Source organism: Python bivittatus, unplaced genomic scaffold, assembly GCF_059951505.1.
Source record: "Python bivittatus isolate LINGU-HERP-01145 unplaced genomic scaffold, Pbiv_v1 ctg000850_np1212, whole genome shotgun sequence".
NCBI classification, from domain to species: Eukaryota; Metazoa; Chordata; class Lepidosauria; order Squamata; family Pythonidae; genus Python; species Python bivittatus.
Window position 1 is genome coordinate 1,235,719 of NW_028277112.1, and position 15,824 is coordinate 1,251,542.

Genomic DNA, 15,824 nt, shown 5'->3' on the forward strand with positions numbered 1-15,824 from the left:
TTTCACTCTCCAGATTTTCTTAACCCCGATCCCTCCTTTGGACTCAGATTTCATTTATCAAACCATTGTCTAGGCTGCAGCTCTTCCTCCTGTTTCCCAAGTTCATTCTCACAGCCCATTACATCTTGCAAAAGATCCCAATATTCTCATATTAAAAGCCAGTATTTTATGTTGGTTACAATGCTGGACTGGCACTGGGAAGACCCAAGGTCCAGTCCATCCTCACCCTCAGAAGTTTGCTCTTTTTTAAAAAAAATCCTTCTTTTATTAAATAAATACAAAAACATAGAAAAAGTATACCCAAAATTATAAAAGAAGAGAAAAAAGAAACCTAAAAAAGAAATAAAAACATACGTGTATAGTCACATACATATATACAGGTTGTCCTCACTTAATGACCACAATAGCTACTGGAAAATTGGTCATTAAGTGGGGCAGTTGTTAAGCGAGTCACCATGTGGCCGGATACAATTTTACAACCATTTTTACAATGGTTGTTAAGCAAATCACCATGGTTGTTAAGCAAATCACATGGTTGTTAAGTGAATCCAGCTTCCACAAAGGACATTTTTTGCCAGAATTTACTTAATGACTATATAATTCGCTTAACAAACATGGTGATTCGTTTAATGACTGTCATAAAAAAGGTCACAAATCGCATTCACATGACCATGGTGGGTGGCGCAACAGTTTGCAATGGTCATAAGTAAGAGTACAGGTAGTAAAGCACTTTTTCCAAGGCTGTCATAACTTCAAACCATCGTTAAACAATCGTTAACCGAAGACTACCTATATATAAAGTTGTGCAGTAAACATTTCAATGAATGGAAACAATAATTCACTACAGTCATATTACATATAATAATCTTTTCCAAATGGAACAATTGTTGGACTGTAAAAATATATTTAAATAAAATATTAATTTCACAGCATCTCCAACAACACAACCATTTATTCAGGATTTTTCTATATAAATGCAGTGAAGTCATTTCTGAAATCTCATTTCTTGTTGAAAAAGATGTAATCTAAAATCTGCAAAACAAATATGCAAACAAAGAAAGCAAAAACAAAGAGTAAGGAAAAGGAGACATATATATACAAAAATGATGCTTATAAAAACATTTTTTTAAAGTTAAAAAAAAAGCAAAACAGACAAAAATATATATTTTAAAAAGGCATTCTGGTAGCCCCTCTCTCTCCCCTCTTTTTTTCCCAGCCACAAATTGTTACTTGAATATTTTTTATACTATATTTTGGACCATGTTAGTCATTTTTGTTTGGATCATTTTGATTATTATTTTTTTAAACTCTGTTTTTTCTTCAAAAACCATATTCCAAGTGTCTGAATTTGCCTTGCTGTGTAATGTGTTCTATATAATGTGTTTTAATTTGGTTAGACTTCTGCTGTGAACATATACAGTCAATTTTTCCATTGACGCATATTCTTCAATTTTAGTCTTTCAGTCCTGTACTGACAGCAAGGTTTCTCTTTTTCAATGTTGTACCAGATTGGTTCTTACTACTGTCAGCATATATCTTAATAAATTGTGATGTTTTTCATTTAGATTCTCTGGAATCATACCTAATAAATATAGTTTGAATTTTATTTTCAGAACTGTCTGAATATTTCTTTCTTTCTGGTAGATTTGAGCCTTTTTGCACAACAACCACACATGATAAAGTGTTCCTTCTTTGTTGTGGCATTTCCAGCAGAAGCTCACTGAGTATCTCTGGGCCAGTCATTCTCTTTGCCCAAATGACCTTACAGGATTGTTATGGGGGGAAATGTGAGGATATGTATGCCACTTGAGCTCCTGAACAAAAGATGCAATATAAATCTAACAAAAAAATAAAAAAATAAATATATAATACTGGTCAAATGCACAAGTACAGTGGTACCTCTACTTACGAACGCCCCTACTTACGAATTTTTCGAGATACGACCAGCTCCGGCCCCAAAAATTTACCTCTACTTATGAACTCGCCTCAACTTACGAACCGGATCCGCAGCCATTTTCCGCCCGTTCCACGTGGTCCGCGGCCATTTTCCGCCCGTTCCACGTGGTCCGCGGCCATTTTTCCGCCCGTTCCACGTGGTCCGCGGCCGTTTTTCCGCCCTGCCACGTGCTCAGCGGCCGTTTTTCCGCCCCTGACGCGTGGTCCGTGGATGCCGGAATGGATTAACGGTAATTATATTGAACCTTATGGGAAAATTTACTTCGACTTGCGACCAACTTGACTTGCAATCAGAGTCACGGAACAGATTAAGTTCGTAAGTAGAGGTACCACTGTATGAGTTTGAATACATTTGTGAATGAGCACTGCCATAATAAAATCCATTGCAGTAATTACAATTTTAAATAATTTAAGGACACAGAAAAATTGCTATTAATTTTATCACTACTGTAGTTTATAAATCTTTCCTTCAACATAGTATTTCTCATTCTTTACATACATATTACAAGACTCCTATTAAAATAGTATCATTCTTAATCCTCTAATGCATATGTTCATAAATAATCCAGGTATGTTTTCAATCTTTCTTACATATAAGAAACCTCAAAATTAAATATATTAAGTACAATATGTTCATCTTGGCTTCAACAAGCATAGCAAAATCTAACCAACCTATTATAAAATTCCCAGGTGGTTTACCTGATACCAGCAATGCATTTTTAAATTGTCAACAAAAGCATTTTTATAGTACATGTCTAAATATCTATATTCAGAAATTAGTCTCACTGATTTTAATAGAATTTATCTCCAGGAAATATGCCTAAAGTTATTAAGTTTATTAAGTACTAAGCATCGGAAAATATTTTTGTTTTCTCTTTCTGAGATGGGAGGCATGGTTTAAGAAAAATTGATGCCAGTGTTTCCCCTTGTAACTGCCAGCCTCCAAAACCAGCTTCCCAATAATAAAACCTCTTTTCAGGTTTTTGAGATACCTGAAAAGAAGAAGGAAGGTCCTTCAAGTGTAAATATCCTTGAGGATCTCTATCATATACTCAACACAATGAATATTTACATTAACAACTTGTCTAAAAATATTTTCTTCAACCATAAGCAATGCTCTCATATCATAACCTGAATTGCCCTCATGTCATAACATTCTTACTAATATTACAAATGAATGTAGAGACCCTAAAAGTAAACTACAAAATACTTGAAAAATGAACATTAGAGCTATCAATTAGCGTAGACAAAATGACATTATTTTGTAGAAAGGAAACTAGAATGTAATTTGAAGATTCGTGAGGAAAAGCAAAGTCATGGCAACAACCCACTTGGAAATTTTCAAGGTAGTTGGTTGAAGCGGTAGAAAGAATACAAACACTGTTTTCAGAAATTTGACTGTTTTTGAACAAAGGCTTTGTAACAGAAAAAGCTAAGTCTGAGCCAGTTCTTATTAGCTGTGAGCTCTGGAATAGTCAGTAATTCTTAAACTAAGTAGCCCAGCCACTGCAATCCCACTGATCTTGAATACCTAAACATTCCTCTCCCCTCCACAAGAAAATAAAATAACTTGCTAGCCTTTTCCATAATCCATGTATTTGTCATTTGTATTGTCTTAGAAGGAAAAAAAGTTGTGTTCTGAGAGAGGGTGGAGGGATACTAGGAAGAATGATTATACAATTAAAAATGTAATGGTGATGTAAGAGAACACCTAGAGAATCCCTGAGTGTGTACACTAATGGTGCTATGCTACATTTAAGGATCTTTCTGAATGATTATGACACATATTTCATGTTAGTAAACCAATGGAGAGTACAGAGAAAAGTAAGATTAGTTGTAAAAATCCATGTACATGCTGATCATAATTACAATGTATGTCTTGGTAAACCATGACCATAGAAGTTGAAACAGAAGCTGGCAACCAAGGCAAAAATTTTATCTAATGGAAAATAGGCTCTTCCCATTGGCAGCAGAACTGGAAGTGTGAGTTTCTCAGTGATGCCAGGAAAAGGAGGTGAATATATAGGTGTGTATCTAACATCTTATAGACGGGACACCTATAATGTTCTAAGAACTTCCATAAGGTTGCAGGTTCTGTTGTTGAATTAATGCAGTTTTCTGAAATGGTCATGGTTTAAACACATTTAAGGCTCCAATAAAGGTGAATATTTGTAGCTCAGGGTTGAACTGTGGAGTCCTTGGGGTTCTCTGAGCTTGGTTCTTTTCTTGCAAGCGTTTCATACCCAGATAAGCAGAGGTTACCACCAGGCACACAATCAAGCAGTGAACAATACCCTAATCAAGGAACTACCAGAGGCTAGGTAACATCTTCAGTGCTAGAATGGGGTGGGGTTTGCTCTCCATTTATATACTGTGGCATGCCCTGCCAGTGTTGGTGGGGGTGGGGTTTGGTTTTGTTCCTCTGGTAGTTCCTTGATTAGGGTATTCTTCACTGCTTGATTGTGTGCCTGGTGGTAACCTCTGCTTATCTGGGTGATGATTGCTGGTGAGGAGATGTTCTGACCTTTTGTTTTCTTTTCTATCTCTTTTGAACAGTGTGTAGATGCTGTTTATCTCTATGTGTCTGTGGATTGCTGCCTTGTCTGAATACCAAGCTTCCAAGAATTCCCTTGCATTTTTGGATCTAGCTTGGTCTAAAATGCTGACAGTTTCCCAGTTAAAATTATGGTTAAGTCTGTCCATGTGTTGTGAGATTAAGGAGTTTTCATCATGTCTTCTGACTGCTAGTTGGTGCTCATGGATGCGTTCTGCCAGCCTTCTGCCTGTCTGTCCTACATAGTGTTTGTTGCAGTCCTTACACTGTATGTTGTAGATGACTCCTGTTTTTTCTTCTTGTGCTACTGGGTCTTTATATAAACAGAAAACAAACCCCATCCCATTCTAGCGCTGAAGATGTTACCTAGGCGGGTAATGAAACGTTTGCAAGAAAACAACCAAGCTCAGAGAACCCCAAGGACTCCACACTTAAGGCTCTCCGAACAAAGACCTCACGGAGACTTGTTCTAAGAATATTATATATAATTTATTTATACCAAAGAAAATAATAACAGCTTTGTTGACTTTAAACAACTCACAATAATTACACAATATTGACTACTGTTGTTTTCTACATTTTTTTTTATTTTGAAAGTTTTAAATATCTGAAAAGTTTTGAGAACGGAGCCAGGAACTATGCTTGATCTAGTCATTCTGATTAAAATGTGCAAGGCCCATTGACTTTATCATGAATTTTATTGAATTTAAGTTTATAAATGAATTGCTTCAGGTTGTGTTACAATCTAAATCTTCAGATTCTAGAGACTATGTTTGCCCAATTCTATATTTCAATCATCAAAGCCTATTATTTCATATGGAACCTCAGTGTTATGACAAACCTCTGTTCAAAGAACATTTCCTAGACAGATTCCTAAATTAGTTTAACTAAAAATAAAATATGATCCTAAACCCAGGTTATATACCTATATCTTATTTATTTGCATCCACTTTCCAAAAGAGATCACTTTCTCAGCTTTAACCACAATTATAATCTCTATGAGCCTCATGAATGTTGGTTTAGTATCCATCAATCTTAACAGGTCTCAATACTATCAAGCTGATACATTCAGTTATAAAGCAATTATACCACACAGCTATTTTCAGTTTCAACAAGTCAATTTATATTTGAATAAAATTAAATCTAGTAATTTCTAAATAGTCCAACATTATATATCCAAAGCAGAAAAAATATTGACCATCTCCTCTTTTAATGTCTAACTGAAAAACTATATAAAAACTATATAGACTTCAACCCAGATTTCTCCCAGCCAGAAGCCTACCTTTCTGGAGTCACTAATATAGCTGTCATTTCAAAATCTGTTACTATTTGTCACAGAAAAAGGCTAATTGTATGCTTCTCGGTTATATGAAAAGCACTTTTTTTGATCACTATATTGAAAAGTCTTCATATTTTATTTTATGCTTGTTAAAATGTTATAAGAATACAATATTGAATAAAATATGTTCTACTACTATTGTTCCTGACATAAACATCACTATCATAAACATAAGATTATGTTTTTACTAATCATAGTCAAATCCACTTTTCAAGAAAGTCCTCCATTAACTGATATCACCTTTTCCAACTAACACATTTTATTAAAAAGCATAAACATGCATGAGTAGCAGCTCCTGATTTTTTGCTGCCATAGACTAACCTTCTACATTCCTTGCTATGTGATCCCTATTACCTACTCCAAGGTGAAATGTTTTTCTCTCGGGGAGTGATATAATACAGCAGAATTTGAGATTTATGAGGAGACTGTCAAGATGAGGCTACCTTTATTCTACTAGCAAACAGTTGAGGTTGGTGCTCATTGACTCAAAACTCATTCTGGATATTTGTGCCAACCCTATTTTTTCTTCATTAACAGTTACAATTTCCTTCACATATATATGACACACTCAAGAACAATTCAGGTTAATTAGTTACACTTTTATTTTTTAACAACAGATACAATTACATAGTTCATATGCTAGTTTTTTTTAAAAATCTAGTAATATTAGTAAATCTTGTAATTATTTAATTCAGAATACAAATTTATCTAGTCACTTTATTATAAAAAATAACATTTCCCTCAAACAGTAAATTGAGATTATGAACATGAGCCGAAAGTGCTTCTTGTTATTTCCTATCAGGGGAACTATGGACATGGCTAGAAAATGCTAGATCCTGGAAATAAAATAAGCTACACATTTCGCTCAGCTGGAAAGCTTCACTACTCAAACAGATACTAGCAGAGATCAGGAGTCTTTTCAGGTACTAAAGATCATCATGTGAGCTTGTATGAAGGTTCAGTAATCAAAATATTTTTAAAGTTTCAAATAATTTAATTACACATATTTTAAATTTATTAAATTACATTTATTTCAATAAATTTTAAAAAAGTTTTTTTCTGCCAAGATGCCACACTATCCTGTGCAGAATGCTGAAATCTTATCTTGTGCTAGACTTCCCTCCTTCCATATTTCTTACCTTACCTTCAGGAGCTCAAGGTGGCATACCTAGCACTCTCTCCAATTTTCCTCACAAAACCAACCCTTTGAGGTAGGTTGGGCTAAGGCCAAAATGTTATGTGTTACTGAGGTTTGGTATTTGTATCCAAAGAAGACCAATACACCAGTAGTGCTGATAAAAACAGGACTAAAAGGATTAAAGTTACTTTTCTTTTAGTAAAGGGTATTTTCATTTCATGTCCAACCCTATCCCAGTTAAATTAGTTTCACTCATGAGAAGGGCCGCATACATCCAAGCTAACGTTTTAGGGAGTTGCAGTATCCCAAACTTTGGGAACCTTTATTTTAAGATAATATAAGATACAATAGTCATACAATAGTCAGTATAGTACAATTCCTATTTATGTGTGTCTGAGGTGTGTGATGAAAACATGATAAGTAAATTAAAAAGTTATCTTGAAACTCAAGAACTAAAGAAAACCAAGTCTTGTTTCCCTCAGCAGTCAGCCATAAGCCATGTATAAAAGCAAAAGCTGCCTTCCATTGATATATCCCATGATCTAAAATTTGTTAGGTTGATAGATATATCTATCAGGTGATTCCAAAAATTAATATCACAAAAAAGCTAGAAGAATGCACATCTTTCAGTACTCCATGCACACAGGCCTTATTAGGTCCTGCTCTATATTTTTTTCTAAAATAAAAAATCTAAAATACTTCAGCTTTTTCACTCATGGAAAATCTTGGTCATCTTAAATATCTTTGTATCATTCCTCTAGCTCTACAATGTCCTTTTTAAGGTAAGCCAGAATCACAAACAATATTATAAATACAGCTGTAACAGTGTCTTTAAAAATGTCATTAATGGTTCTTCTATTTATGAAGTTCCTGCAACAATTCAGGGAATTTTAAAAAAAGAGAGAAATGTGCAAGCTAGGTTTACTTTGAGCCAGCATAGTGATGTCTGTCCTACACAGAGGTTATCACGGAGATATCATTAGTCTAGCCAACTAACAGTTTGTTCAATATTATTGGGTTAATACTTTAGAGATGATAATAATAAATATGATAAATAATATTTCTAATTTCTGCAGTGTCTTCAACCTTAGTTTGAAACCCTTAGTTTGAAAGCCAATTTTAAAAGCATTAAACATACAATTATATTTCTTCATTTCATATAAACCTTATATTTTTTTATTACCGACAGAAATGTGTCATCTATTACTGAATATTGTATTACTATGTCAACACAAGCAAGATTTTCATCTCAATATGATTACTATAAATACTTAAACTTTAGTGTTTTTTGAAAGGCACAAGTAAATGAGAAACAGAAAAGAGGGGAAAAAAATCAGTGAACCATACCTAGTAATAAGGACCGCATTATCATGGTGGGCAATTCCATTTTCTGGAATGGTGTTTCCATCACTTTGGTGAGAGAGAATGGATTTCTGCCACTTACAGAAGCTATCAAGAGACTTGTCTGCATGGTGATTTATCTCCAAGTTTGGCTGCAATACAACATGCATACCAGAAATGTTCCAAACAAGTTACTAGGGTCAGCGGTTAAGACTTCTGAAGTCTAAATCTGATCTGTAATTAGAAGCAGTGATTTCTAGGAATAATTTTTTCTTGCCAATTTTTATCTCTGTTAAATCTGACCTACAGCATGTTTTGTGCATGCATCTTAAAGATTTAATTTCAAAACCTTCAAACTTTTCATTTTGCCAAAAGTAAGAATTATAGATTCATTCCAAAATTTATCTTTTCCTCTCTTACAGCAAGTATTTTTATGCAGAAGAAAGTACTATTTAAAAGGCTTTTACAGTTTAAAAATTCAAGAACAAAGAACAAGCTATGACAACTCTTTAGAACTCCAATCTTCCACCCATGTAATTTTCATGATACTCAACTGAACTGATATTCAATTATTTTAAATAATACTTTCCTAATCTCTTTAAATTTAAGATAATAAATGTTTACAGATGAGTCTTTATCATTTACCACTAAACATTTTTTCCAAACAATATTTAGGCATATTTTATTACATTTAATTTGCTTTACTTATGTTTTAGACATCTGAACTTGCTTACCTGATCTTCTGTGAGGACAATTAAACGAGTCACTATAATATTCACAACGTTTCCTAGGCTGGAATCACGGTAAAGTTTGGCAACCTGACCTCCAGAAAATAAGAAAAGACATAAAGTCAGACAAATAAAAACCTGTTAGTTCTGAGATATGTTTCATGTATGATATGATTTAGTTTTTATTTATTTAAATATTTTAAATTGCATTATAAGGCACAAGTAATATGTAATATTATTTGGGTATAGTGGCATTTATACAGTATTAACTGTAGATCATTAACGCTATGAGATTTAGGTAACTTTAAATCTTTAAAGATAAGGAAGATTATGTTAATATTAACTATGGTTTCTGAAATGTTAATGTTAATAAACATAAGGTGCTCAAATTGTACATATAGAGCTGAGTGTAACATTGATAAACAACTGCAAAGTGCATTAAATTATTTTGCTATATAATAAAGGTTTCTTAAACTTAATATTTAATATTACAGTCTCCATTATTTTGTTACTTTTTGTTGTTTATGCAACTTATGAAAGGAAAACGAAAGAAAAAAGTAAGCAAACAAAAGAAGCTGCTCAAAAAAGCAGAAATACCTCAACCAATTTGCAAGAAAAACACATTTCTTACTAATTATTTTTGAAGTGTGCAGTGCTACCATACATTCTATGTTCCTGGATATGTAGTTGTGGTTAGGCCACACACTCTCAAGATCATGTTTTTTGCCTACACAATCTTAGGCTATGGCCTTGGTTCACCTCTTCTCCCTGAAATGCTAGTTTTTATTTCTGATGAATTTGTATATGTGGAAGATTGTGTTTGTTTATGAATGTATAGACCAATATAGCCCTCAACAAAATCTGTTGGTTCTCCCCCTCCCCCCTGGTTATCTTTTAGGTGTGTTTGAGTAGTATGAGATTAGGTTGCATTGTTTTATAATAGTTCAAGTCATACTAAGCTGCTTAACATTGTTTTATTCACATGCTTGGTAACATTTACATCTACCATTGGGAGAAGCCATCTGGAGCTTGGGACAGGACTCATCACTAAGCTGATAATATAATGCTGTCCTGCATCTCTGTTAACTGATGCCAAGGAGCCTATGGAACAAGTCTGTGTCTTGTGGTCCGGACACTGGTTGAATTGGGTCTCAAACTGAGGCTCAGTCTAATAAGACCAAGGTACTGGTAGCAAATAAAGTTAATAAGGGACTGAGGATCCATCCCGTTCTAGATGAGATTGTCCTCCTTCTGAAACGTCAGATGCGTCAGATGTTTTGAGATGTTCCTTGTAGAATCTGGTGCTGCTGCCCAGAAATATTTTTTCCATTTTCAAACAGAAAAGAAAAGAAAGAAAAGGTAGATTGGGCTACAATAAACTGTGTTTCAATCACCTCCCATATAGACTAATATGATGTGCTCTATGTCTGGCTGCCCTTGAGAAAAGCAGCTTATGCAAAATGCTGTGACTAAACTGCTTTCTCACATTTGCTTTGTTGACAATATTACATTGATCTCTTATCACATACAGTCAACGTGTTCTACACACAAATTAGTGCTTACATGTAAGAATGTATGGAGGATTAGGCTGATGTGGGCTACAGGAACCCCCTCTAAAATTCTTTGCAATATACATCTACAGGCTTAGGCACTCTTTCTCAGCCTTTGTACATTAAGTTAAAAGCTACCTGAGCCAGCACAGAAAAAGGAATGCAATACTAGAAGTAGTCAACTGAAACTGAACCACCACACAACTTACTTTTTAAATAACTAACCTGAGTACATGCCTAAATTGGTTTTATTTGATTAAAAAGTGCCTGTAACTGTCGTATCTAAAATGTAATGTTTTGGGGGCATTGTTAGCACAGCATTGGTTCATGCTTTACTAGACATTCCAGAAAAGTAAATAATGTACCTCACTGATAACTGCAATCTCAGAAAGAAATACTTAGCAATTGGGTTTCATTCTCTCAACACCTGAAAAAAACACTTGAAAATAATACCTTTACTAACATATCCTTATATTTTAAATCTATTAACATTACAACTTGCAATGTTAAAATAAGTTACATGAATATGTAGAGGGATAAAACTTACAATATTCATAACACTCAAAATATAATGTTCAATATCTTTGCGCCCATGGTATCCCACCATCATTTTGTCTGCTACTACCAGCGTCTCCACAAAACGTTCAGTGCTTATCGATCTCTTCAGGCGATGGTGATTGTTTAATGTCTGATTAATTGGCAGAAGAGTTGGAAAAGTAACAGTATTGTTCAAACACCAAGGTTTACCACTTCCTGTGAGTTCTTCTAGAAATCAAAATAATTAGTGACATCACCGAGTGCTCTACTAATATTTAAATGTTTTATTTTAAATTATTTTGTTCCAATTTCTTTAACAAATTGATATTTTGTTTAAACCATCTATAAACACAAATTATACAGATTAGGGTTTTTTTTTAATTAAAAACACTAGATAATCTGATTTGGTATAAAAAGCTATATTTCTGGTAAGTATTCTGAAATACTTTAATGTATTATAAATACTGCTTCAATAAAAAGGGGAAGCATGAATATAAATGCTTATTTATTATTCATTTATGTGATAAGCATTCATAAAGAAGTATAAAATTGCACAGTTAAACATTTATATCTGGAAACCCAAATTTTGGAGACTTATGTGGGGCTGAAATTTTGAATGTTTCCAATGTCTCAAAACATTTTTTAAAATTTTTATTTATCGAATTTGTCACTGCCCATCTTGTTGAGCGACTCTGGGTAGTTTACAAAACAATTAAAATCAATTAAAATTACAAAATTACAATAATAAATAGAAAATAAAAAGATCCAAAATAATTGGCAATCACTCAGGGAGCGTCATTGAGGCACTAGCCATCCCCAAGATTGGGTAAAGTTGTTATCCCCCCATGCAAGCTGCCAGAGCCAGGTCTTTAATCCTTTCCGGAAGGCTGGTAGGGTAGGGGCCATTGCACCTCTGGGGGGAGAATGTTCCAAAGGGCAAGAGCAATGGCAGAGAAGGGTCTTCTCCTGGGCCCCGCCAGTCGACATTCTCTTGCTGATGGGACCTGATGTCCTCTCTGCCTGACCGGGTGGGACGGGTTGACATGACGGGGGTAAGATGGTCCCTTAGGTAACCTGTACCCATGCCATGTAGGACTGTAAAGGTGATAACCAACACTTTTAAGTTGCAAATAGATTCTTACCTTAACTTGAAAATCTAATTTGATCATATTAAGCTATTGGTTATGTGTGAATTATTTTATTATTAAATAAAACCTGTTTTTACAATATAATGTTGCTCTGATTTATACCAAAAATAAAAATATCAATAGTGGTGTGAAAAATAACAAAATCTGTATTTGCATGTTATATAAAAACCAGTATTTACAAGGTGTGCAATACACACACACATACAGTACATATATACACACACAATTTTTACTGTGTTTATAACAGGGCTTTGTTCAACTATCAGTTACTCTATCAGGGTATCAGTACTATAAACATTTCTAGTAAGAAAAATGCTTCTAGAGGCCACTAGATGCTCTTGCACCAATTCCAAAATATCTGCTGTACTTCTTTATAATTAAGCATATTGATTCCATCAATATTTAACAACATATAAGAATGTATTAAAATATTTTATCAGGGTTTTTTTTCCTAAGAAGCACACAAAGGAATTAACAAATGTATAGAAACAAGATTAGTAAAATCAAATCCTCTTAAAGCCAAGACTTGCAATATGTGCATTTAAATATCATTGTAAAAGAATCAGAATCAACTAAAAAAAACTCAAGTAAGACTAATAAAGTCATGGAAAAAAAGCAAAATCTTCATCTGAAACCTGAAAACCCATTTCTCTGAGGATCCTAGCCTGGCTTTGATAAGGAAGGCTTTGACTGAAGAAGTCTGCAAATAGATTCACAGCTTGAACTGATGAAGAATTTCTTATTGATATCTGCATAGGACTTCCTATTTGACGATACCTTAGCTGCTTTAATAAAAGAGGTAGCAGTATTTTGGACCCTTGCTCTGTAGTATTTTCTCTGAGATTCCAAGATACTCTTGAAAAAGAGATAGTACCACAAAACTTACTAAAACCAAATAGTTATATTTTCCTTTGAATGAAAACAGAAATAGCTCGGTATTTTGTCACAATTAAGGCATGAAATTATTACTGGAATTCTGACATATTTACCTGAGACATCACAATGGGTATGATCATAGAAGAACTGATGATACATTGAAGATTTTTTATAAATAACATGTGGATGACCAATTTCAAAATTAAAATTATCAGATTGTTCACTTGTGTTCCTTAGAGGTTCAATAAAATATTCTTCATCTTCTGTAGCAATTACACCATGCTTAAGGAAAAAAGAAAAGATGTATCTAAAAGTTATCTGAAATCTAAAAATATAAATACATTTATTTTAATATCTATAATTCAGTCTCCCAGTTAAGTTGAACTTTTTAATTTCAATAAAATATTTCAACATGAAAACAAGCATAATAGAATGCTATTAATAAGCACAAAACTATGTATGCACAATTAACATTCAATCTTAATGTTCATACATATCTCCCAAAGACATATATATTCTCCTATAGAAAAAGTTGTGCCTTTCCACTTAGGGAAAACAAAGCATTAACAATATTCCTGTTTCCACATCAAATTATATATAATACACAGTTTCAATTTTGAACAGGCATGGCAAAAATCTAAATATGAACTATCAAAACAACAACAAAACCTTCAAATTATATCAAGGTCATCTTTAACAATTAGGTCCAAAGAAAATATAAACTGGTTATAACAGTTAGATATTATAGTAGCATATACTGTATATAAATCATTTACTGTCCTATAATATACTATAAAAAGTTAAGTCTCCAAGTTGAACTCAACTCTGGGTGTCTTCATGGATACATCCATTTAGTTTTCTTGCAACATTATGGAAGTGTTTTGCCCTTGTCTTCTTCCAAGATGCTTTCCAACTTCTCAGTCTAGCCTATATTCTAATATTCCCTCATCCAAGTACAAACCAGGCTTGAACCTGCTTAACTTCCAAGCTCAGACAATGTCAGTCAGAGATTACTATTATATTAAAATTAATATATTAAAATAACCACAGTTATAATGTATTCATAAGATACTATAAATATTTGAATTACAAAAGTATTCAAAGCAATTTATTAAGAAGATTCTGTTTTGATCCATATGCTGAAATCTAATACTATACCACCATTTCAACCAAGAACCCCCAAAATTATTCATGCTATTTATATTGCTTATAAAAACTGTTTAAATTCCAGCTACCGTTGCTCAACAAACCAGCACATCATCAAAACAGAGGCATAATCCTCGATTTCTACAATAAACTGACAATTAATGTAAAGTTACAATATTACTTGTTTACTTTTGAGTATTATTCTTTGAGTGTTTATAACACAGGAGAAATACATTAAGCATCTGAAGTACTAAAAGCTCATTTCAGAGCTTCCACTGACAAATATATAGAATATAAAAGTAATAGGAAAATCGTGAAAGCCATGACTTCATCCTAGGCTTCTGGTGTAAAAATGAAAAGTAGAGAATGTTTTGACTTGTTCAAGAATATATTTCAATGGTCTTCTGTTTCAATTAAGCCACAGGACTAACAAGTAGCAGAAAACATTAAGAATTACTAAACCAAAAAATTAACCTCCCTGAAAGAAAGACACATGGGTACCACATTAAAAGCAATTATCGCTAGACCAAAACAGTATTTTCATTTCTTGAAAGCTCAGATCCATTACAAAATAAAATAAGTACTTATGAATCTATCAAAGGAAAAAGGAAAATGCTGAAAGAACTGAAAACTATGGGTATGGGATATAGCTTATACAAACAATTCTGTTTCTTTTAACAATAATTTATATTTTATGCTGAACAATTTAGTCACCTGAAATTTTATCAATTTTATCTTTACAAAATTCATTCCCAGATTATACTTAGTTTTACAATGCCGTGTTTCATCAAGATTGATTTCATTTGATTTTTTTCAAAGGAAATCATGCCTTGTATAGTCTGACCATCTTGCCATCTGTTCTTTTCCACTCCTTTTCTTTCAATTACGTTACAATGTTGGAACATTTGCTTTTTTACTTCCTACATTTCAAGGTAAAGATACTTGTAATATGATCACTATTTTAATTATTTACATTACCAAGTAATTAATTATTTTAAGTGCAACATTTTCATTTGTTCTTTTTTTAACATTTTTTTAAAATATATATATTTCAGGGAAACAACTTCTCAAGAAACTTCCTAAGTGAATCTTAATGATGTTTAAGCATATATATTTTTTAACATTATGGCCCTGTGACAGTATAGAATATATGTTGCTGGGAGTCGTGTAGCATTTAAATAATAACTCCAGAATAGTAATCTTTTCTCATAGGAAAACTTGTAGATAAGGGAAAGATCAGGCTAAGAATCAATGCTTCATCATCTAAGAAGGGAAGAGGCAATCTTTTTGAGCAATCGGGCATACGTAATTTTGAAAGCACTCTCAAAAGCCTGCTACGGGTAGAGGGAGGCAATCCATTTACAAGATAGTTTCCATGTTAGGTGTGGCCAGTAAGAAAGCATCTATATCAGGAGGCAAGGTAATGAGATTGCTTTTTGCCAGTGATTCAAGCAAGATGTTGTCTTTTTTTATCTATCAAATGAGCATATTTCTGGACAAACAACTGTCAT

General features: G+C 33.3%; 1 protein-coding gene across 4 annotated transcripts in view; it reads right to left on the bottom strand.

Annotated features, from left to right (window-relative positions):
• Positions 1-15,824, bottom strand: part of ADAMTS6 (ADAM metallopeptidase with thrombospondin type 1 motif 6) — a 156,687-nt gene that overhangs the window by 105,579 nt on the left and 35,284 nt on the right. For 3 of the 4 annotated variants that reach the window (XM_025163324.2, XM_088130336.1, XM_088130338.1), the window contains 4 exons: positions 13,281-13,449; positions 11,154-11,371; positions 9,063-9,146; positions 8,335-8,480 (listed from right to left, as the gene is read on the bottom strand). In XM_025163324.2, coding sequence (XP_025019092.1) covers positions 8,335-8,480; positions 9,063-9,146; positions 11,154-11,371; positions 13,281-13,449 — 617 coding nt within the window. The remainder of the gene's footprint in view (positions 1-8,334; positions 8,481-9,062; positions 9,147-11,153; positions 11,372-13,280; positions 13,450-15,824) is intronic. The other variant, XM_088130337.1, reaches the window with a different exon arrangement.